Below are 26,252 nucleotides of genomic sequence, written 5' to 3'. Positions count from 1 at the left end.
TCCTCTTCTCTTAGTTTCAGTGTATCTGGTTTTTGTCAAAGATCAAGTGATCATAGGTGTGTGGGTTCATTTCTGGATCTTCAATTCTATTCCATTGATGTTCCTGCCTTTCTCTGTAGCAATACCATGCAGTTTTTATCACTACTGCTCTGCTATAGTATAGCTTGAGGTCAGGGATGGTGATTTCCCCAGAAGATAGTTTTCGCTATCCTGGGTTTTTTGTTATTCCAAATGAATTTGAGAATGGCTCTGTAGGAGGAGCTAAGGTGAGAGGAGTAAGGTAAGGAAGAGGAGGAGTAAAGGAGAGGAAGAGGAAGAGAAAAGGAGAGGAAGAGGAGAAGGAAGAGGGGAAGCTAGGAGAGAGATGGAGAATGAGAGGGACATGGAATCTGCTGTTTGCTTGTTTGTAGCAGTCAAAGATAGTTGGTATATCTAGGTTGGGTATTGGGTTACACTTCTGATTGTATGGGCATCTTGTTATTGATCATTATCAAATTTATAAGCTTTTGGATAATCTAAGCATTAGAGTTTCATCTGTACCGAACATGTGTGGTTGGCGGGATAGTGTGGGCAATGCCCAGCCTTGCAGAGACAGCATGGAAGACTGGCAGAGCCATCTCCCACACTGGCATCTTGTGGGTGGCAGGGCTGGTGTCTCTGGCTGGCTGTTTCTAGCTGGTGCGCCCACATGGCCTCGGAACATGGTGTCTGATCTAGCTAGAGCCGCCATAGCCTAGACAGTCGGCTTGACTGGCAGCCATTTTTAAAAATAATTACAACAACATTGCTCTTTTTAACTTTGTGAAGAATTGAGTTGGAATTTTGATGGGGATTGCATTGAATTTGTAGATTGCTTGTGGCAAGATGGCCATTTTTACTATATTAATCCTGCCAATCCAGGAGTATGGGGGATCTTTCCATCTTCTAAGATCTTCTTCAATTTCTTTCTTCAGAGACTTGAAGTTCTTGTCATACAGATCTTTCATTTGCTTGGTTAGATTCATACCAACATAGTTTATATTATTTGTGAATATTGTAACGGGTGTCATTTCCCTAATTTCTTTCCCACCCTGTTTATCCTTTGAGTAGAGGAAGGCTACTGATTTGTTTGAGTTAATTTTATATGCAGCCACTTTGCTGAAGTTGTTTATCTGGTTTAGGAGTTCTCTGGTGGAAGTTTTGGGATCACTTAAGTATACTATCACCTGCAAATAGTGATATTTTGACTTCTTCCTTTCCAATTTGTATCCCTTTGATCTCCTTTTGTTTTCTAATTGCTCTGGCTAAGACTTCTTGTACTATATTGAGTAGGTAGGTAGAGAGTGGGCAGTCTTGTCTTGTCCCTGATTTTAGTGGGATTGCTTCAAGTTATCCATTTAGTTTGATGTTGGCTACTTGTTTGCTGTATATTGCTTTTACTATGTTTAGGTATGGGCCTTGAATTTCTGATCTTTCCAAGACTGTTACTATAAAGTAGTGTTGAATTTTGTCAAATGCTTTCTCAGCATCTAGTGAGATGATCATGTGGTTTTTTTCTTTGAGTTTGTTCATATAGGGGATTATGATGATGGATTTCCGAATATTGAACCATCCCTGCATTCCTGTGATAAAGCCTACTTGATCATGATGGATGATTGTTTTGATGTGTTCTTGGATTCAGTTTGTGAGAATTTTATTGAGTATTTTTGCATCGATATTCATAAGGGAGATTGGTCTGAAGTTCTCTTTGTTGGATCTTTGTGTGGTTTAGGTATGAGAGTAATTGTGGCTTCATAGAACAAATTGGGTAGTGTTCCTTCTGTTTCTATTTTGTGGAATAGTTTAAAGAGAATTGGTATTAGGTCTTCTTTGAAGGTCTGATAGAATTAGGCACTAAAACCATCTGGTCCTGGGCTTTTTTTGGGTGAGGAGACTTTTAATGATTGTTGCTATTTTTTTAGGGGTTATGTGACTGTTTAGGTAGTTTATCTGTTTCTGATTTAACTTTGCTACCTGGTGTCTCTCTAGAAAATTGTCCATTTCATCTAGGTTTTCGAGTTTTGTTGAGTATAGGCTTTTGTAGTAGGATCTGATGATTTTTTGAATTTCCTCAGTTTCTGTTGTTATGTCTCCCTTTTCAGTTCTGATTTTATTAATTTGGATACTGTCTCTGTGCCCTCTGGTTAGTCCAGCTAAGGGTTTATCTATCTTGTTGATTTTCTCAAAGAACCAGCTCCTGGTTTTGTTGAGTCTTTCTATAGTTCTTTTTGTTTCTACTTGGTTGATATCAGCCCTGAGTTTGATTATTTTCTGCCTTCTACGTCTCTTGGGTGTATTTGCTTCTTTTTGTTCTAGATCTTTCAGGTGTGCTGTCAAGTTGCTAGTGTATACCAGTTTCTTTATGTAGGCACTTCGAGCTATGAGTTTTCTTCTTAGCACTTCTTTCATTGTGTCCCATAAGTTGTGGTATGATGTACCTTCATTTTCATTAAATTTTAAAAAGTCGTTAATTTCTTTGTCTTTCTTTACCAAGTTATCATTGAGTAGAACGTTTTTCAGTTTCCATGTGTATGTGTGCTTTATGTTTTTTTTTTTTTTCTGTTGTTGTTGATATTGAACACCAGCCTTTGTTCTTGGTGATCTGATAGGATGTATGGAATTATTTCAGTCTTCTTGTATCTGTTGCGGCCTGTTTTGTGACCAATTATATGGTCTATTTTGGAGAAGGTACCATGAGGTGCTGAGAAGGTTTATTCTTTTGTTTTAGGATGAAATGTTCTATAGATATCTGTTAAATCCATTTGGTTCATAACTTTAGTTAATTCCACTGTGTCTCAGTTTAGTTTCTGTTTCCATGATCTGTCCATTGCTGAGAGTGGGGTGTTGAAATTCCCCACTATTATCGTGTGAGGTGCAATATATGCTTTGAGCTTTAGTAAAGTTTCTTTTAGGTATGTGGGTGCCCTTGTATTTGGAGCATAGATATTCAGAATTGAGAGTTCGTCTTGGTAGATTTTTTTTCTTTGATGAGTATAAAATGTCCTTCTTTTTTTTGATAACTTTTGGTTGAAAGTGGATTTTATTTGATATTATAATGGTACTCCAGCTTGTTTCTTGGGACCATTTGCTTGGAAAATTGTTTTCCATCCTTTTACTATGAGGTAGTGTATGTCTTTGACACTGAGGTGCATTTCCTGTATGCAGCAAAATTCTGGGTCCTGTTTATATATCCTGTGTTAGTATATATCTTTTTATTGGTGAATTGAGTCCATTGATGTTAAGAGATATTAAGGAAAAGTAAGTGTTTCTTCCTGTTATTTTTCTTATTAGAGGTGAAATTATGTTTGTGTGCTTATCTTCTTTTGGGTTTGTTGGAAGAAGATTACTTTCTTGCCTTTTCTAGGGTGTAGTTTCTCTCCTTGTGTTGGAGCTTTCCATCTATTATTTTTGGTAGGACTGGATTTGTGGAGACATATTGGGTAAATTTGATTTTCTCATGGAATATCTTGTTTTCTCCATCTATAGTGATTGAGAGTTTTGTTGGGTATAGTAGCCTTGGCTGGCATTTGTGGTCTGTTTGACATCTGTCCAGGGTCTTCTGGCTTTTATATTCTTTGGTGAGAAGTGTGGTGTAATTCTTACAGTTCTGCCATTATATGTTACTTGACCTTTTTCCCTTACTGCTTTTTAAATGTTCTTTCTTTGTTTTGTGCATTTGGTGTTTTGATTATTATGTGATGGGAGGAATTTCTTTTTCTGTAGGCTTCTTGTATATTCATGGGCATCTCTTTCTTTAGGTTAGGGAAGTTTTCTTCTATAATTTTTTTGTTGATATCCACTGGTCCATTAAGTTAGGAATCTTCGCTCTCTTCTATACCTGTTATCCTTACGTTTGGTCTTCTCATTGTGTCCTGGATTTCCTGGATGTTTTTGGTTAGGAGTTTTTTGCATTTTGCATTTTCTTTGACAGTTGTGTCAATGTCTTCTATGGCATCTTCTGCACCTGAGATTCTTTCTTCTATCTCTTGTATTCTGTTGATGATGCTTACATCTATGACCCCTGATCTCTTTCCTAGGTTTTCTATCTCCAGGGTAGTCTCCCTTTGTGATTTCTTTATTGTTTCTACTTCCCAGTTTAGATCCTGGATGACTTTGTTCAATTTCTTCACCTGTTTGGTTGTGTTTTCCTGTAATTCTTTAAGTGATTTTTGTGTTTCCTCTTTAAGGGCTTCTACCTGTTTACCTGCGTTCTCCTGTATTTCTTTAAGGGAGGTATTTATGTCCTTCTAAAAGACCGCTATCATCATCATGAGAAGTGATTTTAAATCTGAATCTTGCTTTTTCAGTGTGTTGGGGTGTCCAGGACTTGCTATGTTAGGTGAACTGGGTTCTGATAATGCCAAGTAACCTTGGTTTCTGTTGCTTACAATCTTGTACTTGCCATCTTGTTATCTCTAGTGCTCCCTGCACTCACTGTCTCTGACTGGAGCCTGTTTCTCCTGTTTTCTTGGTTGTGTCGGAGCTCCTCAGAGTCCAGCTGTCTCTGTGATCCTGCGATCCTGTGTGTCAGAGCTCCTGGGAGTCAGGCTGCATCTGGGGTCCTATAATCCTGTGATCCTGGGCATTTTAAAGCTCCTAAGAGACTACCTTCCTCTATGATCCTGGTGGTATTAGAGCTCCTGGGAGTTAAGCTTCCTCTATGATCTTGGGTGTGTTAGAGCTCTTGGGAGTCCAGCATCCTCTGGGTGTTGTCGGATTGGTTGCAGAAGTAGTGCCCAACATCTGCTCAGTGCACTGGCTCAGATCAGAAGGAATCCATGTCAATGGGTCACGGTATGGTGTCTTCATGGGAGCAAACCAGCCTGGAATTAACTGCTCTGGGTGCAGTGGATCCTCAACTGCTCTGAATGAAGCAGATCCTCTGGTATGGGTCCGCTGCTCTGATTGCAGCAGATTCTCTGGGATGGGTGTGAATATGGTGTCTTCCTGGGAGCCGACCAGCTATGAGTCTGCCCAAGCAGGAAGGGGGTAGAAGGGGATTGATATTTGGGAGGGCAGGGTTTTGGTAGGTGATGAGCCCCTAGTGTGCTGCTTCTGGTCTCCCAGCTGCACCTGTGGGACTTTGGGTTGTTGGGGAGGGCTCTTACCAACTGCTCTGAGTGCAGCAGATCCTCTGGGATGGGTCTGAATATGGTGTCTTCCTGGGAGCAGACCAGCTATCTCCATGCTCACTTTTACTCTAGAGAATTTTGCCTTTGATTTTCAAAAAAAGCATCTACCTGTTTTAATCACCAAGGCATTTGCAAAAGAGATTTTAGAGGTTGTTTGGGTAATTTTGGAATGTGGCAACACCACAAATTCATGAATATTTTCATAGTATTTATTTGTAAGAATAGAGTTGACCATTGTGTTCGTTACAAGATTTTTAAATTTTATTTACATGATACACTAAGAACAGCTTCTCATTGTGATAGTACCACCTAATTAGTGGGGTCTTTTGTTTTCAAATTTATAATCTTACTTCCTCTTTAAAAACAAAACCACAGAAAGGCAGATAAAATGTGTAGACATTCTTGGCAAAATATTTGACTTCCAACTTCAGCTTCTTTATCTGTAAACAGTGACGCTCTAGCATGCTCATCTCTAGGGTGCTTTCCCGATGTAATGGTCTCTGTATTACCACTCTGAAGTGGGGAAGCGGAAACAAGCTGTTTAGATTGAAATGCTGAGTTACTAATAAAACTCTGATGTTTGCCTTTCTAATTAGCATGCTGGCAGATATTCGCACACAGCTCTCTTGCCTGTCATTCTTTCCTTGTTGAAATAAAACAGTTTTTAAAAATTATATTACAAGTAACTGTTTTAAAATTTCAAGTATATTTCTGCATACCAAAGAATTCTCATTGTATTTCAGTAGATTCTTAACATTTACCAAAGGGAGAGAGGTCACGCAAGGAGCAGTTTCCCCAGTAACATATCTGAATATGACAATGTATGTGAGGCAGGAGCATGGCTCATTCATTTCATTAAGAGTTTGCTTTGCAGACAAGGAAGGCCTGAATTTGAGCCCAGAAGCTACCTCTTAGAAAATGATTTTGGAAATCAAAAAGGTTTGTAAGTTAAAAGTAAATAAATTTCAGTTTTCATTTCAGCTATATGGTATTCCTTAGTGTATATGTGCCCTGTTTTCATTATCCATTCATCTTTGAAGGACATTTAGGCTGTTTCTGTTTCAGAGCTGTTGTGACTAGGGTGGCAGTGAGCATGGTTGAGCCAGTATCTGTGGCATCAGCGTCCAAGTCGTCTGGGCATGTGCTGAGGGTAGGATAGCTGGAACGTGGCAGATCTACTTTTAGCTTTAGGGCCTCTCCTGTCCTCTGGAGTGGCTGCGCCTCTGCACTCACCTACAGTGCATCGGGCTCTCCTTCACCTCAGCAGCGTTTGTGCTCAGCTGTGTTGCTCTTGGCCATTCTTACTGAGGTGAGCTGGAATCTCTGTTGTTTTCATTTGCAGTTTCCTGATTGCTACGGATGATGAGCACTTTTTTGAGAGTTTTCTTAGACATTTTTGCTTCCCCTTTTGAGAACTCTGTTTAGATCTCTAGCCAAGTTTTAATTGGGTGGTGTGTTTCCTTTACTTGGTTTTTTGAGTTCTTTGTGTATTTTAGATACTGATACTTTGTCTTGTGTATATCTGGCAGGATTCTCTTCCATTCTGTGATTTCTTCACACAATTGATTGTTTCCCTAGATGTACAGAAGCCTTTTTGCTTTAGAGGCCTTGCTTACCAGCTATTGGCCTTAATTTCTCTGTAAATGTGGTCTTCTTCAGAAAGTTCTTTTCTACACTAATCTTGTAAGTTACTGCCCGTTTTCATCTAGCAATTTTAGTGTTTCAGATTTTAAATCGAGTCTTTGATCTACTTGGATCTTATTTTTGCACAAGGAGATAAACATGGGTCTAGTTTTGTGGGTTTTTTTTTTCACTTTGGACATTCAGTTTTTTCTAGCACCATTTGTTGACGATGCTGTCATTTCTTCCAGTGTATATTTTTTTCTTATGTCAAATATACTCATATTTGGCTTTTCTACTTTATTTCATTGGCTTACATGTCTATTTTTGTGTCAGTACCATATGATTTGTATTACTATAGCTCTATAATACATCTTGAAGTCCAGAATATCAATCCTTCCTGTATGATTTTCCCCCACAGGATTGCTTTGGCTATCGGTTGTTTTCTGGTTCCACGTGAGTTCAGCATGAGTTTTTCCGTTTCTGTTAAGAACTCTATGGGTATTTTGATTGGGTTACATTAAGTCTGTCAATTGATTTTGGTAGAATGATCATTTTCACAGTATTAACCCTGCCAATCTGTTAACATGGAGGCCTTTCCATTCTCTAGTGTTCTTCTCAGTCTTTCTTTAGAGACCTGAAGGCTTCCTTTGAGAAGTCTCTCATCTCTGTGATGTTTTATTATTTGATGCTATTGCAAATCATGTTGTGTCCATGGCTTCTTGTCTCTCTCAGTTTTCCCAAGTTGATTTTAAACCCTGCCACTTTGCTGAAATTGTTGATTATTTCTAGATGTTTACTGGTAGAAGTTTCGGGATCTCATATATAATTTAAAAATGGGATATTTTGATTTATCCTTTTCTACTTGTATCCTTTTAATTTCCTTCTTTTGCCTTATTGCTCTGGGTAGTGGTGTCAGAACTGTATTAAAAAAGGAATGGAGTAGTGGACAGGCCTGTCTTGTTCCTGATTTTAATGGAATTGCCGCTAGTTTTTCTCTAGTTATGATAGTATTGTCTGTGGGTTTGTCATGTACAGCCTTTGTTATGTTGATGTATGTTCCCTCTGGTCCTGCTCTCTCTAGGACTTTTATAAAGTTATGTTGGATTTTGTCAAGAGCCTTTCGGCATCTATTGAGATGATTATATAGTTTTTATCTTAAGTTCATTTATATTATTTATTATGTTTATTGGCCTAAGTATGTTGAACCAACCCTACATTTCTGAATAAACCCAACTTTATCATGATGGTCTTCTTGATATGTTCTTGTATTTGGTTTGCTAGTATTTTATTGAAGATGTTTGCATCTATGTTTATCAGGGGTATCCATGTGTAATTTTAATTTTTGTTGTTATTTTGTCTTAACCTGGTTTGTGTATTAGAATGATGCCGGCTTTGTAGAAGGAGTTTGGGAGTGTTCCTTCAGTTTACTTTTCTTCCTCCCTTCCTCTCTCTCTCTCTCTCTCTCTCTCTCTCTCTCTCTCTCTTTCTTTCATAGTTAAAGAAGGATCAATTGTTTATCTTCTTAGAGAGTCTGGTAGGTTTCCACTGTGAATCCATCAGGACCTGAACTTTTTGGTAGCAGGCTTTTCTGTTGCAAGGCTTTCCCCTCCTTGTTTCAATCTTCTTTGTTATGGATCCTTTCTGGTTGTTGATTTCTTGGATTAACTTGTTAGTTTGGATGAATCAAGAAATTCATCAATTTGTTTTAGATTTCCCAACATACTGGAATCACAGTTTAAGTTCTCCTGTATAGTATTATGTATTTCTTTCATATGATTCTGTTTATTTGGGTCCTCTCTTTTGATTAGTTGGGTCAAGGGTCTATCAGTCTTGTTTATACCCCCCCCCCTAAAAAACCCTAGCTCTTAGATTTACTGATACTTTGTGTTATTTTATTTCTATTCACTAATATCTATTTTGATTTTTATCATTTATTGTTGTCAACTAGGTTTCAATTTGGTTTGTTCTTGTTTTTCCAGATTTTTGAGTTGCATCATTAAGTTACTTATTTGTGTTCTTTATGATTGTTTTAATGTAGACACTTAGAGGCATCAGTTTCCTTTACAGAGCTGCTTTTTAGTGTGTCCCAGAGGTTTTATTATGTTGTGTTTTCATCTTGTACTATGAATATTTTAATTTCTTTCTTGATTTCTTCTTTGACCCAGTCATCATTCCTTCCAGTAATGAGTTGTTTGATCTCCATGAGTTTATACATTTACATACACTTATTAGAGATTTATTGGCCATGGATTTTAAGTTTTATTGCATAATGGTCAAATAGAATACATGGGATTCCTTCTTTCTTTTTTTCTTTTTTGTTTTCTTTCCTTTTTTCTTTCTTTCCTTCCTTCCTTCTTTCTTTCTTTCTTTCTTTCTTTCTTTCTTTCTTTCTTTTTTTTTTTTTTATATTTGCTAAAGTTTGCTTTGTGGTCCAGCATGTAGTCTGCTTTAGAGAAGTTTCCATGTGCATCTACACACAGATGACAAAAGTGGACTCACACTTGTACTTAAACATATATTTGTGTACACATATGAACATATATGTACATTAATAAATAAGGAGCTACCAGTGTGAGGCTAGAAGGGGACATAGGAGTGTCTTACATAGGGTTTCTATTGCTGTGATGAAACACCATGCCCAAAAGCAGGCTGGGAAGAAAAGGGTTTGTTTGACTTATATTTCCCATCACAGTTTATTATCAAAGGAAGTTAGGGCAGGAACTCACACAGGGCAGGAACCTGGAGGCAGGAACTGATGCAGAGGCCACAGAGGGCACTGCTTACTGACTTGCTCAGCCTGCTTTCTTACAGAACCCAGTTGGGCCCTTGCCCATCAACCACTAATTAAGAAAATCCCTACAGCTGGATTCTGTGGAAGCATTTGTCTCAGGTTCCTTCCTTTCATATAACTCTAATTTGTGTGTCAAATTGACATAAGACTAGCCAGCAAAGAGGGGGTTGAGAAAGGGCAGGTATGAGGGGCTAGAGGGAAGAAAGAAAGGAAGGGAACTGAAGTAATTAATTCTATTTCAATTCAAAATACATTTACAGAGTAAACAAATTCCATATAAAAAGAAAAAATAACATTAGGTTTCTATGTGACATTCTCTTTCATTCTTCTCTTTGTTCCAACATTGGTTTTTAGGTGTATAAAAGTCATAGAATAAGGATAACAGCTTGATTTTTTTGGCTAAGTATGTATCTCTCATATGTGGGTACAAAGAAGGTCTATTTGTACTGCACAATTAGGTTAGATCTGCAGCCTTCAGGGTTGGAATTAAAACCCCTTCCTACTCTGCTCCTGGGAGCTGTGTGTGGGCAGTCTCCTCAGCAATTCAAGACTACATCTGTTGAGGCAGCACAACATTGATGTTGCTATAACTTAGCAGCCCCGGGGAGAGAGAGTATGGTACTTAGGAGGGAATCCAGAGTTGACTGTGGTTCAACGTGAATTTAAATCTCGTTTTGTGAAGTTCAGCAAAATTAACAGGTAGAATGTGGTCATTCTGTAAGTAAAATCTCTTAAACATGCTAAGACGGGCCCATTTTTGTCTTATGCAATATACCTGCTTTCTTCTTATTTGTAAAGTATTTATTTTGTTACTTTACTGTTTTGCGAGGAAAACTATCTTTTGTTCACTTTTCCCATAAACAGTTCTCCACAGCTAGTTCTTTACCCAGCAGCACAGCATTAGTGCCCTCTTTTTTTTTTTTTTTTTTTTTTTTTTTCAAGAAATGGCTGAAAGGATCTTAACGATCACTGAATCTGGAGTCCTGTCTTTTACAGATGAAACTAAAGTCCACAGAACTCAATGGTCTGACCTCTGGCCACACAGCTAATTTATCACAAAATTATTACAATGTAGATACAATATTCTTCCAAATTAAAATTCTTTTTTTGTGAACAGATGCCTGGATTCAGTTCTTATGTCCTAAGTTCATATGCTTAGCTTTTTCTAGAGTTCATTTTCAGTGTACTTTTTAAAATTAAAATTAATGTATCAGAATTAAAACCCCACAAGCCTCAATATAAAAGGTTGTACTTAAAATGTAGCTTCATATCCAGCTCAAATTCTCACAGTTGGTTTCTTATTTGATGACTTTAATCTTTGCATTTAAACATGGAATTTACTGACCTAGTTTCAAAAATATGTTCAAAAGCTACAGATATTTTTGAGAAACTATTTAAGTATTTTCATCTGTTCTTGTAGATGGTTTATTGGGATTTAAGTGTTTGCCCCACATAATTTTCCTATTTAGGTATTTGGTGGAATGGCACTGATTTCAAACAAGACCTGCTTGATGGCAAATTATTGGGAGCTGAAATACTCTTCATTAGCACAAAACTGAGAAATTTGTGCCTAAGATTTCTGTGGTTACTAGGACCCTTACTTTCTAATATAAAATATTCTCAAGGATCATGTGAGGAATGAATACTGTCTGAATGAAAACAGACATGTAGAAGTGTGAGACAGAGAAACAGACAGACAGACACACACACACACACACACACACACACACACACACACGGAATAAATACCATTATAATAAACCTGAAAGTAACAAGGGGCATAATTCTTATCTGTTTTATATAAATAATTGACTTGCTGTGAGTCTTAAGTGGATTCTGTCTTATGTGTCTATATGTCACAAATCACCTACTGAAAAAACTCTTTATGTTCTTGGTGTCATGAGTTTTTGCTCGTAGAACTCTGCCAAAGCTTGGAGGATAGTACTGTGGTGTCCCAGGTCTCTCACTCAGCAGCAGCATCACCTTGACAAATGTTAGGAACTTTTAACTCTCAAGTGTTCTTAGATGTAAAACGGACCACACTGCCCATTTTATCCCAAGCATGCATGTTCCAAGCATTTGTTCTGTCCATACAGAGCTCTCAGTAGCTGCTCAGTCATCCTACTGCACCACACCTGTCACCTGCTGCTCCATTTTCTGCTTCCTTCTCTTCACTAGCCAAGCTCCACATGAGGACTTCCGATCGCAAAGTAAGATGTAAGCAGTTGGCAGGGGCTAGGGCCAAGAGTCACCTCGGCTGGGCAGCTCTTTGGATTGCTCTGGTCTCTCGGAGACAGCGTTATTTGTGTTCTCTGATGCCTTGGAGAACCGGAACTTGAGTAATGGCTGTAGATCTTCTAATGGGGATCCAGAAAGCAGCTTTTATGGCAACTACAGTTTTGCCCTGTCAAAAGCTTTTCTTTAAAGTATATAATAGTTTTGTAACTTTAAGTGCTACATATCTAAATATATTTTACAAACTACTCCAAATTAGATCAGTAAAGTAAATTGTAACATCCTCCACTTTAGCTTTTCAAATGTCTGTAGAGGATTAAAAAAGTAAAAACCATTTTGACAAAACACTCATTTTACAATTTTTCATACAATATATTATTATTATATTCTTTTCCCCAGGTCTTCCAAGATCCTCCCCCACCCTGCTCACCCAGCTTCATGTTAATTCTCTCTCTTTAAAACAAAAATAGAAATAACAAAACACACACACACCACAAGACAAAAAAGCCCACAGAGTCCATTTTGTACTGGTCAACTACTCCTGAAATGAAGCCTGTCCTGGACTGTGACTGATACATACCCAGTGTCACTCCATAGAAGAAAACTGAAATTATGAGATTTGCAGGTAAATGGATGGAGATAGTAATAGTTATCCTGAGAAGATGGCTCAGACCCAGGAAGATGAACATACATTTTCTCTTCTATGTGGATTTTGATTTTAAGGTTTAGATACTTGTATTTCACTTAGAATACCTACCCGCAGAGGTTAGATAGCTAGCAAGGCTCTGGGTGGGGAGTAGGGACATTTTTCAAAGAAGGGCGAACAGAGTATAGTTTAATAAAGGGATAAAGAGGAAACTAAACAGGAAGATTACATGGGGATGGGATGGGAATGGGAGGCAGAGTATGGGGGGATAGAAAAGGGATAACTGACAGTGAAGGTGATTCCTTAAAACTGAAAAGAGCTTGGGTTTTAAATTAGGTTTCTAATATTTTAGGCACATTTCAGGTCACAATCCTATACTTCATTAACATCTACTTCTTGCTTATGAATATCTGCACATATAAGCAGTTGCCTTAAATTGTTACTTAAGAGAACTTAGATATTCCTATAAATCACTGATAACCATGACTTTTATGGGGATGCTGTTATTTTTATATTTGAAATTTTCTTGTTTTCCCCATACTGTAGATTTATATAGGTCTCTGTGGGATGTTGCTTTAAATAGTATTTCAGTAAATGGGCTGAGAGTGAGCAGAGGACCCTCGAGTCAGGCTTTAGATACCGTGTACTGTACACTGTGCACACTGTGAATCGATACGGTCTCTCAGTGTCAGAGTCAGCTGACTCTAGAACTCTGCTAGAGGCCTAGGAAATGGAAGATGCCTGAGCAAAGTCTCCGCCTTCTCAGGGCAGTATCTGCTCTCACTCTGTTGGGTTTATAGTGACTTTGTTCAGTTTTATCCAGGTAACCACCCCTCCTCCCATTTTCTGTAGAAGGGAAACAGTTTGAAAATGGCTCAGAGAACTTTATTTGAGGAAAATGAAATCATTTGTGGAGAACACACTCTGTGTTATAACTCAAGCAGTGCGTTCTTGCAGTCAGCAACAAGGTTGAAGGTAACGAGATTGAAGGTTACAAGGTTGAAGGTCACAAAGTTGAGGGTTACAAGGTTGGCGTGTTACATCCACTGAGTCATTGATTTGTGCTAGTTAGGAAGGCAGCGATGGAAGAAAGAACTTTATTATCCTTCAGGGTTTTCTAAGGAACTTATATTTCAGTAATTTCTCCTTTGTGCTTCTTTGTACAACCAAAATGAAATGTTGCATGAGCTACTAGGAAGAACAAAAGCCACAAGTAGTCAAGACATAAAAAAAGTATTTTAGATTGCTCAAGTATGTTAAAGGGTCCTTAACATGGAGCACATTTTCATTTTAGTTGTATAATTTAATTGCAAGTAACAGACAATTTGAATCAGAATTATTTACTACCTGTTGATTAAGCACTGGTCAGCTATGAGGGCAGAGTCTAGGTATGGAGAGGAAGCATAGCCATGCCCGAAGGTGTTCTTTTCTGTTAAGAGACATACTATGGGATTGCGAATATGTCTATGGGCATATGACTCTGAACATGCCATATCTCATCTGAAATTGAGAAGATAGTTATATAAAAATAATAACTCAATGCTGAAAGAACTGTTTCACATTTTAGAAATATAAAAAAAAAAATCTGTGAACTTCCTAATTTGTAAAATCTGCCTAGGAGAGCTGATGTCAGGTTGAGTGCATCTTCTATACAAGTTTTCTAGTCCATTTTCTGTTGCAAAAGCAGAATCCCTTGAGGCTAAATAATTTATAAGAAAATGATCATTTAACTCATAGTTTGGTAGGCTGAAATTTCAAGATCATCTGGTTCTATCTATTTGGCTCCTGGTTGGGGCCCCTTGTGTATCACAACATGGTGGGGAACATTTTGGTAGGAACCCATGCAAGACTATCAGCTCATGGTGAGACAGAAGATAGATAGATAGATTCAGGGACTAGACTTGCTCTTTTGTAATAGCTCTCTCTAAGACCTAACCCATTCTATTAGACCGGTATTAATATCCTTTAGTGGTAGTTACATTTGTAAACTTGCACTAAGTTCTCTTGGTTATGAGATTTTTTTTTTAAAGCAGGATTGAGGCAGGTATGAATAGATTAACACTCTTAAGTTCCCTGCATTAAGTTCTATTGGTTGTGTAACTTTTGTGGCAGCATAGACAGGGGTTGGTGGGGAGTGGACAGATGTCTACTCACCCCAGAAGGCACCAGTGACCAAAAGAAACTTTTTTTCCATTTAAATTGAGTTTGATGAGCCAGTAAGTGCATTGCATATACTTATAGGAGCATGAGTGAGCATCAGTTGCAACATGGACAACTCACTGAAAAGCGCACCACAGCATGGGTGAGGATTCCTAAAAGTTGTATCCCTGTGCTTTCTGTATAACTTTCAGACAACTTAGCTAGTTAGAATCTGTTCTTTTTGGCAGTTGTTAACTTGAACAAGGGCCTTGTGAATCTTGTAAGTTTCAGATACTTCCTATGACTTCTTATTGTTTACTTCCTTTTGCTTTGCCTTGTGAACCTTGTAAGTTTCAGATACTATGACTTCTCATTGTGTACTTCCATTTGCTTTTCATTGATTTTCTAAGTCTTAATGAGTTTTCCTTCTTCCTCTTGGATGTACTTTTTTTTTTTTTTTTTTAAGGAAGTAACTATACTACAGTGTCTCTTAAAATCTTTACTATTTTTCAACATTGTCATACTGAGCTTTTGGTGTGTGAACCTTTGGGGAAAGACTGGAGAAAGTGCTATGAATAAGGAAAAAATAATAATGGATCAGATTCTTCCAGGGACACTTTCTAATAAGAATCAGATCAAACTCCTTGATGAGCAGCCACTGGCCCTTGGTGGCTTATAGAAAACAGTCAGTCAGGTTCTCTAAGAATGTGGCTCCTAATAGATAAACCACACTCCAGTGCTGGCCCCCCACTCATGAGTTAGATGCAACACTCATCAGAATCAGTGAACTGTTTAAAAAAAAAAGAAGAAGAACAAAAAGTTGGGAGGGAGAGTTTAGGGGTATATCTTGTAGGGATTAAATGGAGGAGGTCAAATATGTTCAAAATATTTCTTATGAGTGTATTATACTTTTAAAATGAACAACAACAATAAAATATGATCAAAATAGCAACCATTTAGACATTGTTCCACAGATGCTGGGATCATAAACGTCTTACAGCTGAATTGTAGGTGTAGACTAGAAAGGGCCCATGAACAAAGGGCAACAGTTCTAATTTTGACTTCTTAGCTTGGTCAAAAAGTTAGTCACTATGAACCCCCAACAGAGCAGTTTCTATCATGAGAGCTGAACAGGCCATGAATAAAGGCCATGGCGCCAACACATGCATCTGCTGATGAAAGGCTGTGGTTATTAGCCTCCTGACTGTTCAGTGCAGTTCCAGTCAGCAAGCTTTTCTAGTGAAAGTTGGTATGCATCACACAGGTCCTGGGCCAGCTTTTTTTTTTTTTTTTTTTTTTTTTTTTTTTTTTTTTTTTTTCAGATAGTAGGAATTCAATTTAAGAGTCATTTGAAATGGACTACCATAATAGTGATATATTTCTAGTCCTTTGGGACCTTAGTTCTCAGAAATAAGAAATTGGAAATAGCATGATCAATATGCTTAAATGGCAGGGAACAACAATGATCAGTTATTGGCACTGGGCATCTGGTGGTCTCTGAAATGAAGAGACTTGCCTGTCTGCCAGTGCTGGCAGTCTCAGATGAGGATAGAAAAAGAGAAAATGTCCTTAATCTTCTTGGGTAGAGTTTCATAGATGGCAGCTAAGGGTAGCCTTAGGGTGCCTGTTTTCTAAGCTGTTAAAAATCAATCTGTATTCATTACTTTCTTAAAATATGTCATTATACCGCTATCAAATGCACATGTTTATGAAATCACAAGGGATCCTAAAGGGCAGATCACTGTATAGTGGCAGCTACTGGTACATGTTTTAAAGAAAAATGATTCCAGGGAAGGCAAGAGATGGGTGGCTCTGGGGTGGGTGCTACTTTAGGAAGGCTGCACTGCCTTCCCAGCCACCCTTCAGTGTGCCAGCTTTCCTTCAGAAGGCTGACTCAGCAGGTTTCTTCCTGACCAACTTTTGAGGAGGCCCCTCCTAACCCCTTCCCCTCTCCCTGCACTGTGGATATTCTTACCACATGACTGGGGGTGAAAGAGTCAATGAAATCCATTGATAAATCTTTTGCCATCTGACTTTGTAACACTAGCCACCTGCGGTTCAGAGAATAAAGAAGAGCTTTTGAAGGCACCTCTTTCTGACCAAATAGTTTTGTATAGCAAGGGATGCCTCTAGTTTTCTTCCTACCATGTACTGCCTCCTGACTTCCCATCTCCGAGTTTCTCTCACTAAAATGTTAGTTCCACAATGACTGAGACTTCGGATTATTTCTTACTGTATCCCAATCACAGTGCTGACTACCCAATAGTCTAATAACTATGTGTTGAAGAGTCCCACTACTGTGTGCTGTGTAAACATGGTCGGCTTAAGCCACTTGCTCTTCAAAAAAATGGTATAGAAAGTCATGCTGCACTTTTATGAGACAGAATATAGAATTATTTACACATTTTCCCTAATGCTTAAGAAGTCTCAAAGCTTTGTATTTGTTCATTCTTTGAGGGGTAGCAGGCATCTCCTGTACCATCCTTTCTTGTTAAGGTGTTTAATTCAGTTTACAGATTTACAGAAGATGGCTCATAAGGCAGCAGTAAGATGACTGTCTTCGCTCACTTTAGTTTCCGAAAGTCAGCAGGCTGTTTCCTTTTCACAGTTTACTGCCTTCTTTATGTAGAACTGGAAATAACATATCTATTCAATAGTTACCTGCTAATATCTGTATGTTCGTAAAGCATTTAATTATCAGTTATTAACTCGGTTCCCAATATATGTGAGTATTTCGCCACTCACTGGATAGGACAAAAGCAAGTTGGTGATATGCATAGTGGGCACTACTAGTCTAGTGGGCTTAGGCAGGTTTCCCCGAGGAAGTTGGTTTTAAGCTGAGAAGGAATTAGTGAAAACCAAGACAGTTCGGGAGCAGAAACTCGGGCTTTTTAAAAGAGCAGTAGAAGCAATTAAGTACTAGCTTGGTTGCAGCTGGTGCCTGTGTGTGTGTGTGTGTGTGTGTGTGTGTGTGTGTGTGTGTTACTAGGGACAACCTGGATTGGCAGTGATGAAGCAGATAGTGGCCCAAAGGCTTTAATAAGAACAGATGGTTGTGGCTTTAATTCTTGACAGTAGAAGGAAGAAGTGGGTGTGTTGGAGAGATTTTTAGCAGACAGAATAACTGGCTGGGGGAAATGAGGGAAAGAGAAGCATTAATTATGAGGTCAGCTTTCCAGTTTAGGTAACTAAGAGGATCCCAGGGTCTTTCATAGAGGCTAGAGAAGCCAAGGGAATAACCAGCTGAGGGGAAAAGGGCACAGGAGGCTTCTCTATCTAAACTGAAGTAGAGTATTACAGACGTAATTATGTGATGAATCCTTAATGCCTACAAAGTAAGAATCAACTGGTGATGGTACTAGGAGATCAGTTATATTAAAATTACATCATTTTTCCTGTTATTAAATATTTGTTTTCATTATGCTTATTATTATAATTAGTATGCTTATTTTTAATGATAAGATGATGCTATACTAACGCAAACAAATAAATATGAAGCAAATCTTCTCAGGGACAGAAAGCTAAGACCTTCTCAGACAGAATGTAAGCTATATATAAATAAATGATTTATCCTGACTAGAAGACCACAATAAAGAGGCTATTGAGGTGTATATATAAAGGCTGTGTCACCTGGAAATTCATGTTTATCATTCAAAGCAGGTCCAGTAGGCTGTGTTTGATCACATAGTCATCCATTATGCTTAGCCTGCAACATAATGTTGGTACCTGGAGGGAACTCAAGGGATAGCTATTGTTTTAGATATGTTATGTATATATTACATTTGTTTACATCAACATTCATTGAAATTGTTATACAATGATGTTACTTATATCACCTTGGTTTTTAGGTTGATTGGGGTCAACTGGACTATTTAGTTGTTGACATGCCACCAGGAACAGGAGACGTGCAGTTATCAGTTTCACAGAACATTCCCATTTCAGGTAAATCCTAAAAGGTTAATTTGTTCTCCGTTTGATACATAGAAATAAACTAGATTGTTGACAAATTTTTGTCTTAAAATTCTTTATGGATTGCTTGTTAGAGATCAGAATTATATATTGAGCTTTTGATGAAAATATGTATGTTTATAAAACAAAAGTATTTTTAAAGTTAATAATATAAATCTATACTCTAGAAAAATTGCAGAATTTAAGTATATTTAGGTAAATCGTGGTTATATGGCTATGCTGACAGTTGTTCAACTTTTAACAGCAAAGTGCTAACAAACAACCAGAAAATATTAGTTAATGAAACCAATGAAGAGTAAATGGTAGGAAAATTGGCTTTTTGGCAAATGTAGTTATGGAAAATTCTTATATTCTGCTATATCCTTAGTTTTAAAGTCAAGAAAATAAATATAATGGGTTCTTTGGGCAAGTATGCAAGGTTTTAATATCCTGTATATGTAATTTAGAAATTGGTGGTAATAAACTCTTTATTTTGAATTCATTTCTAACAGTTTCTCTGAAACAGTTGCAAATGTGTACATGTGCACACACATATTGGGCTTCTAGGAAGATAATGAAAACTTAAAATATCTCTGTAGATAATTTTTATTGGTTATTTTAGCTTTGCCATTGACATTTAATTTATGACAAAGCTTAAATCTAGGACTTTTTGGCAAGCTATAAGTGTTCTTTGTTACTGGTGGAAGAGCATCGTTAATATGAGTATTAAATGTTTTAATGTGTTTGTTATTGTAATGGAGTATTCAGGTAAGGCGGGCTATAAAAGATGAAACTGGCATAAAATGCAAATAAAATAGTTTATCATTTTGATGATCTCTCTACTGTATAATGTGCCTTTTCCTTTTTAAAGTAGAAGAGTTAACTGACTTCTCGAGGTCCCACATTTATAATGCGTCATAGCTGAACACAATTCTGATTGAGTTTAAAGCTCTTGATTTGAACCTCTGCCTCAACGGTCTCTGGTAACATCTAAGTCATTCTTTGCTGAGTTCAGCCTTAGGGCATCCAACCCATTTAAACTGAAGTTAAGTCGGTAATGGTGATTCTGTGATAAGTTGCATTTACCGGTGAATGTGTCAAACCTGTGCCCTTATGAAGTAACTATCTAGCCAGAGGGGTTTACTGCAAGGAGTAAAGTTGTGAGTCCTGAGAGACTACTCTATGCCTCCTTAACTTACCTGTTCCGGGAAAAGTCTGAAGACCATTGAGCAGTAGCTCCTTGGATTTCAGTAGAGTTCCAGGCGATCACTGAAGGGCCTTCTGTCTTTGAGCTTACCTATACTCCTTGTCTTGCTCACTGACCGCCCTAGCCCTTGGTAGAGTCATAGTAGTTAGGATTAGTGTACATGTGCCGTGGCATGCCAGTATTGACATGAACAGTGAAAAGACCCTGGATTTTCTAGTGAGCATGCATTGACATTATAATTCAAAAGAGAGAAGGAGCTGGTAGAACTGGTACTTTGCAAATGTGAGATCTTGAGTTTAGCCCTCAAAAGTGGGGACTAGGATATCAAACAATAAAAATAACCTGCCAGAGTGATATCTAAGAGAATGGGGGTATGTTTGATCATTTCTCTCTGTATTTGTTAAAAGGTTTGTTTGAGGCTTAGTTCTTGAAGCTTAGTTCTATTTGGGGCAATTCCATCTCCCCGCAAGCATATCTAAGACATCAGCCCTGAGCTGGCTCTAGGCATCAGTGGACATAGTTTCTGGCTTGGCTGCAGCATGGCTGTCATCAGTTTGTATAACCTGGAACAGCCTGTCAGTCGTGTTTGCCCTTCAGGTTTATCAGTTGCCCTTCAGAATTATCTCTTTCCTATTTATAAACCTAGTTTCCTGTCCCTTCTTTATCACTGACATTAAAACTCTTTTAAGATTGTCTGTTCTACTTTTTCTTATGTTCTATATTTGTCCAAGACACAAAACCCCTTTAGACTCCTGTCTATGAGGAGACTTCTCGATCCTTCCCACTAAATTCTTTCACATCAGGTGAGAGCCCACCCCTATGCCCACACCCTCACAGCTCCCCACTTTCTTCCTTTAGCTTTTCTGAGTCTGGGTCTCTACACACATTTGATCCTCATTTAGAATATCTTTCCATTGCAGTGAGTTGCATGCCCAAGTTCTACATGACCTTTAAAAGCCTTCTACGCTAATGCTCTAATGTATTAGGACCACTCCTCAGGACCTAGACGGTCTTCCTGGCACACCAGCCTGCACACCATCTGAAATGCTGTCCTCCCCAGCACAGGTCTGCATTCACCGGTGCATTCCCATATGGCTCGACTCACTGTCTTCCTGCAGGTACTCAGGAGCAGAGCATCAGTGAATGGCTGTTTTATCACTGTCATATGATCTCTCCAGTTGCTTGAATGCCAGACCATCTTTCTGTTCATCCTAGTGTCTCCTAGAGTGCCTGGGCAGTAGCATATGCAGCTAATATGGACAGTGCTAGGCTGACAGTTGTCACTGTTCTTGTGAAAAGATTACTATGCTCTTAGCATTCTTAGTGGTCTACTGCTCAGTCTTTTAACTCCCCCACTACTTTCACACAAGAACTTTATAGATGAATAAGTTAAACAAAGCAGTTCTTTAAAGCCGGGGAGAAAGATCATATCATTTTAGGTACTTATTTTGGTGTAGGTGCCCTCCTTGGAGACAGTTGATACTGTTTAATGGCCCCTTTCTTATTGTTCTGAGATGAGGAGGGACTTGTCCTTTGGTTGCAGGTTCTGCATTAAATGATGCAAGAATAGCTAGCATTGTTCCATTCTATGGTTACTAACCTCCTCTCTGACTGTACCCTTTCTTAAGAAGCCCTGCCTGCCCCACAATTTATAAGGATCTAATGAGATAATGTAAAAGCTCTTATCTAAATTCATATATATGGTATCTTTTTAGAACCGTTTAAGTGCTTTAAAAGAGCTATTTGCTGAAGGGGATATGGTTTGATAAAATATTCCCCGTGAAGACTTGTGTGCTATAGGCTTGGTTCCAGCCATTGGCTTTGTTGAGAGATGGCTGGGTTCTGAGGGTGCTAGTAGCTTCATCAGTGGGTTAGATAACCTGTCTTGCTCCTTCATTCCTCTTCCTGTTTTCTGGCCACTCTGAGGGAAGCAGTTTTATTCTCCTTTCCCCTGCAGGGTTCTGTGCCTCCCAGTGGTGCAACTGTGGTCAACTGGCTGCGGACCTTTGATCATGAATTGACATAATTAGTTTTAGTTATTTTTCTCAACAATTTTGCCACAGTGACAAAACACTGTCTGATATAGGTGCTACTGAGATGATGTGAACCACAGTCTATATGAGGTTCACATTGCTCCAAGTTATGTGGAGAACAAAAGGAATGTTTTATACTTGGAAAGAGGCATTATTTTGGAAATTCATAGCAGACTGTACAAGCAAAAAGATCATCTTTCTAACTGCTAATTAACAACTCTTGGTATGTGTTCTATTTTGTTCTTGCTTGTGTGTGTGTGTGTGTGTGTGTGTGTGAGAGAGAGAGAGAGAGAGAGAGAGAGAGAGAGAGAGAGATCAGTATAGGAAGAAATTTTAAAAACTGTTCTCTTATTTGTGTTAAAGTGTTGTACAGCAGCAGAGATGAAGTGTTAGCAGTCCATCAGTGAGGAATTGTGTAAATCTTAGCCTACATGGACTGTGAGTGCAGACACTCCTAGATGTTAACTTCAGGAAAGAAAGGAGGTGGGAAGGGATGGGGAGTGAGGTTGTGGCCTTCGGGTTGTTCTTGTCTTACTGAACATGCCAAAGGTGGCATTAACGTCAACTTCACTGTGTTTCTTACCTTGTTCTGATTGATGATGCAGCTTACTGGGTTTTGTTTGATAGTTTATTTTGTTAATTATTTGTTGCTATGTCTTGGATTGGGTAGAGTCCAGGGTTGAATTCTTTTTTGCACTCCAGATGTGTACGGATGCTCTCTTAGGAGTTACTGATCACTTGTTTATTTTCTATAATAGAGGCATTATAATTTTCTTAAAGGTTTTTAAAACATGTACACTATTCTAGTTTTCAAATTCTAATAGATTTTTCTTTCACTCTTGACATCAACTGAAGTTTTTGAGTGACCATCTGAGGACCATCTTAGCTTTATGTTTAACTCTTAGAATTAAGCAGAGTATGTGCTCTACATTAACTATGTGAAACATGTCTTCTTTTTCCAAGGACTAGGGGATCTTGGAAAGTGTTATATTAGCAGATGACATATCTTAATTTAGTGAAGAGTTTGGGTACAGAGATGTAGGCAGCAGTATTAGTAACACTAAAAGATGATGAAGCGCCAGTGACTAATGGCAGGAGGTTCTTCCTGCCCCTCCACCTGAGAAGGCAAGGGGGAAGGTGTTAGTATCCTGTAGAGTCCTGGAATCTTTGAAAGAGGTGCTTGTTAGAAGTGATAGCCACTCCCAGAAGCCCTGCATGGTAAGAAGAAAGTCTCTCTTCCCACCTCCCACTGTCTTCTCTCCTGATGCTGGCAGACACCTTTCTGAGCCACAAGGCAAGGAAGCTCAGGGAGACAGCCCCCAAACATCATTTTCCCTAGGCACTGGTCACAACAGTAATGGGTGGGGAAGGGGTTGACGAGGCAGTGGAATAACTGACATAGCTGCTGTTCTTTGTGGCCATCATTTCATTGCGTATTAGTGGCAGGGACCAATGAAGCTTTAAGCACTGCTTGGAATTTATGGCCTTTAAAACCTTATGAGCTAATAAGGACAGGAGTAGAACAGTCAAATTAGTGAAAAACCTATGCTCACAAGGTACAAATGTGATGGCTGTCAGCCTTATGACCAGAATATTAAATTGTAGATAAATACTGAATCAAGTTGATTTTGTATGGTGTAGAAGAACAGATGTAAGAGTTTATTTTGGTTGGGTAAAGTTAGGGGTAAATCACTTAGTGTGGTAATGAATGTATAGTCAGGTGGAAATTAACCTTCACCTTACTAAGTAAAGATTGATAGAGAAATAAAATACTGGAAATCATTCAGATGATAGCCAGGAGAAAGGTTAAGAGGCTGAGAGGAGCCATTGCTCTTTCTTTGTTTTCAGAAAAGAGCCAAGCAGCCTGGTGTGAGTCCTGTTTTCATTTCTTATCTCCTGGGCCAGGAAAAGCTGCTCTGTGGCAGGATAGTCAGCTGGTTAGGATTCTGAATTGTCTTGGGTCCAGAGAAGCTGCACAACAGTCTCCTGCTGTGTTATGATAATGAGGTGATGTCCTTTCTTCCTGTCTTGGACTTTCCCTGTCTGGGCACTATAGATAGAGGAAGCCAGTAGGAGCCCATTTGTGTCTCATTCATTTAAATGAGATGGGGTAGGAAACTTAATTAAGCCACTTTAATACTCCAGTCACTGGTTAAAGTGAAAGGCATGTGCTGCTTATACAGGCATCCACCCTGCGCCAGGATGACTGAACTATTGACTCATAAAAATGCCTGAGTTCAAGCGATGCACGCTCACCCTCTTTCTTCTCTCCTCCATCAGCAGTTTCCTTGATCACTTTTCTCTTCTGTGGTAACACTTTGCTAATTTGAATGGTCATTTATAAAATGAAAATCTGTTTGGGATTGGTGGATCCAAAAATGTTTGCTGCTGTGTCAACTGAATGCCTGTAGACCATTATTTGAAATAGTTCCTTGATTTTCTAGTATTTACTCTTTAAAGCCAAAAGAACAGTTATTTTACATGTGTAAATCACATAAAATCTTTTATTAACAAATTATAATTTTTTAAAAATAATTCTTATATTTTTCAGACTAAGTCTTTAAAGATCAACTAATACTAATCTTTTGGAAAATTACTGTAAAGTCAAGAAAAGTCTTTTTTTTTTTTTAATTTAGTGCTTTGTTTTTCTCTATAATTATATAAAATTTGTAATGACCTCCAACTATAACACCAGCAAGATGGAGAGACTTAAGTTAGAGTTTCTTTTGTTGTCAGAGACATTAAATTATTTATTTTTTAAAAGATTGATTTAAATTTTAATTCTCGTGTATGTGTGTGTGTGTGTGTGTGTGTGTGTGTACACCCACAGGGCTGGTAGCGGGTATTGGATCCCCTAAGCTGGAGGTGCAGGTAGCTGTGAGCTGTCTGACATGAAAGAGCATCATGTGCTGGTAACTGCTAATCTGTCCTTCCAGATCCTCTATGCAAACTTTGGTTGGCATTTCATTAGTAGATGCCATGTCTGTGACTTTTCCTCATTGCTGTGACAGAAACAGCTTAAGGAGAGAAGGAAGGAGCATGTTTGGGCTCACAGTCTAGGAAGGCATGGTGTGGTGGCAGCCCAAGATGCTGATATCACATCAGCCACAGGGAGAAGTGGATGCTGGTCCTTCATTCCTCTCCATTTCTTCCCTTTTACTCAGTCTTGGATTCTGACCTGTGAGATCATACAACTCACATGCAAGGTTAGTCCTCCTCTCTCAGTTACTTTTCTGGGAACATCCTCAAAGATATACCCAGAAGTGTACCTCCTACTAGATTCTGGCTCTCTCTGATGCCTAGTAATCACTGCATGGTACAGACTGTTATTGTTTCAGTCGCTGAATTATGAAAATTATTTGTTAAATAAAATTATTTTTGTAATTAGACAAAAATGTAAGCAACTGTTGAAGTCTAGAAACTATTTCAGGAGTTGATCTTTAGGGCATTTCTGCTATCTGTCTATCTCCCTGTCCTTGTTGATTGCTGGGTAGTGAGCCTGGACCCTGCATGTGAGGCAGGCATTCTAGCAGTGAGCTTTAGTCCCAGGCTGAACTTCAGGCCTTGTTCAGTTTAGACTTAAGTTTCTAAAATTAAATGTAATGCCAATGCTAATGCAGTCTTTCCTATCTCAATTTAAGAAGAAAGAAAGTTAACAAGGGCCATTTTATTTGGCTGAACATATACACTGCAAGTATAAGTTATAGCGCATCAGTTACCAATTTGATGAAATAGCCTAAGAAGGAATATATTTCTATACTGTTACATGAAGGAGACCATATTTTAAAAACATCTGCAGATGCTTCTAACACAATCAGTATTTAGAATCACTAGTGTGAACCAATGTCAGGTGTTTAATCAGACTCACTTGTGTGAACCAACTGGCTGACAGATGTCTAAATCAGAATCACTAGTGTGAACCTATGTCAGGTGTCTAAATCAGAATCGTAAGTATGAACCAGCTGACTGACAGGTGTCTAAATTCCTTGAGTTTCTTCCAGGTGCTCATCTCACACAGACTTGTTTCAGACATATTTTATTTACAGTAGTCCATTCTATTTTGTTGTTTAGGAATGTTTGCGACTTGTCATTCATGGCTTAAGTTGACAGCTAAGATCCCTGTGGCTGCTGTGGTGTTGAGCAAGTAGGTTAATGGCGGTGTGCGGTCAGATCCACATACTGCTCTTCAAACACCGGCAGAGCTCAAGGCTCACAGTCTAGGCAGCGTTGCATCTGATTGTAGATGTTCCAGGCTTGATGAAAACCTGAGAAGTGTGAACATTTTGGGCATTATGTTGCAGGGAACCAAAGGTTTCCCCTGAAAAGTGCCAGGCCTCGCTCCTCTATCTTCTGAAGCATGCTTGGTCAGTAAATGTTACAGTGATCAGGGCCTGTCAGTCCCTCATCTGAAGTTTCGTTTTTAAGAAAGAATAGGTGCCGGGGATACCTACCAGGTCTGAGATCTGCACCTAGGTGAGGG

General features: G+C 38.6%; 1 protein-coding gene across 10 annotated transcripts in view; it reads left to right on the top strand.

The window, feature by feature from the left end:
• The window catches only part of Nubpl (NUBP iron-sulfur cluster assembly factor, mitochondrial), a 187,558-nt gene that overhangs the window by 126,178 nt on the left and 35,128 nt on the right, over positions 1–26,252 (top strand). For 9 of the 10 annotated variants that reach the window (XM_034513761.2, XM_076941879.1, XM_076941875.1 and 6 more), the window contains one exon: positions 18,433–18,526. The exons of the other annotated variant lie outside the window; for it this stretch is intronic. In XM_034513761.2, the coding sequence (XP_034369652.1) occupies positions 18,433–18,526 (94 nt within the window). The remainder of the gene's footprint in view (positions 1–18,432; positions 18,527–26,252) is intronic. 10 annotated transcript variants of the gene reach the window in all.

Source organism: Arvicanthis niloticus, chromosome 11 (assembly GCF_011762505.2).
Source record: "Arvicanthis niloticus isolate mArvNil1 chromosome 11, mArvNil1.pat.X, whole genome shotgun sequence".
NCBI lineage: Eukaryota > Metazoa > Chordata > Mammalia > Rodentia > Muridae > Arvicanthis > Arvicanthis niloticus.
Note: the sequence above shows the minus strand (reverse complement) of the source record. Positions and strands in the feature narration are given on the sequence as shown.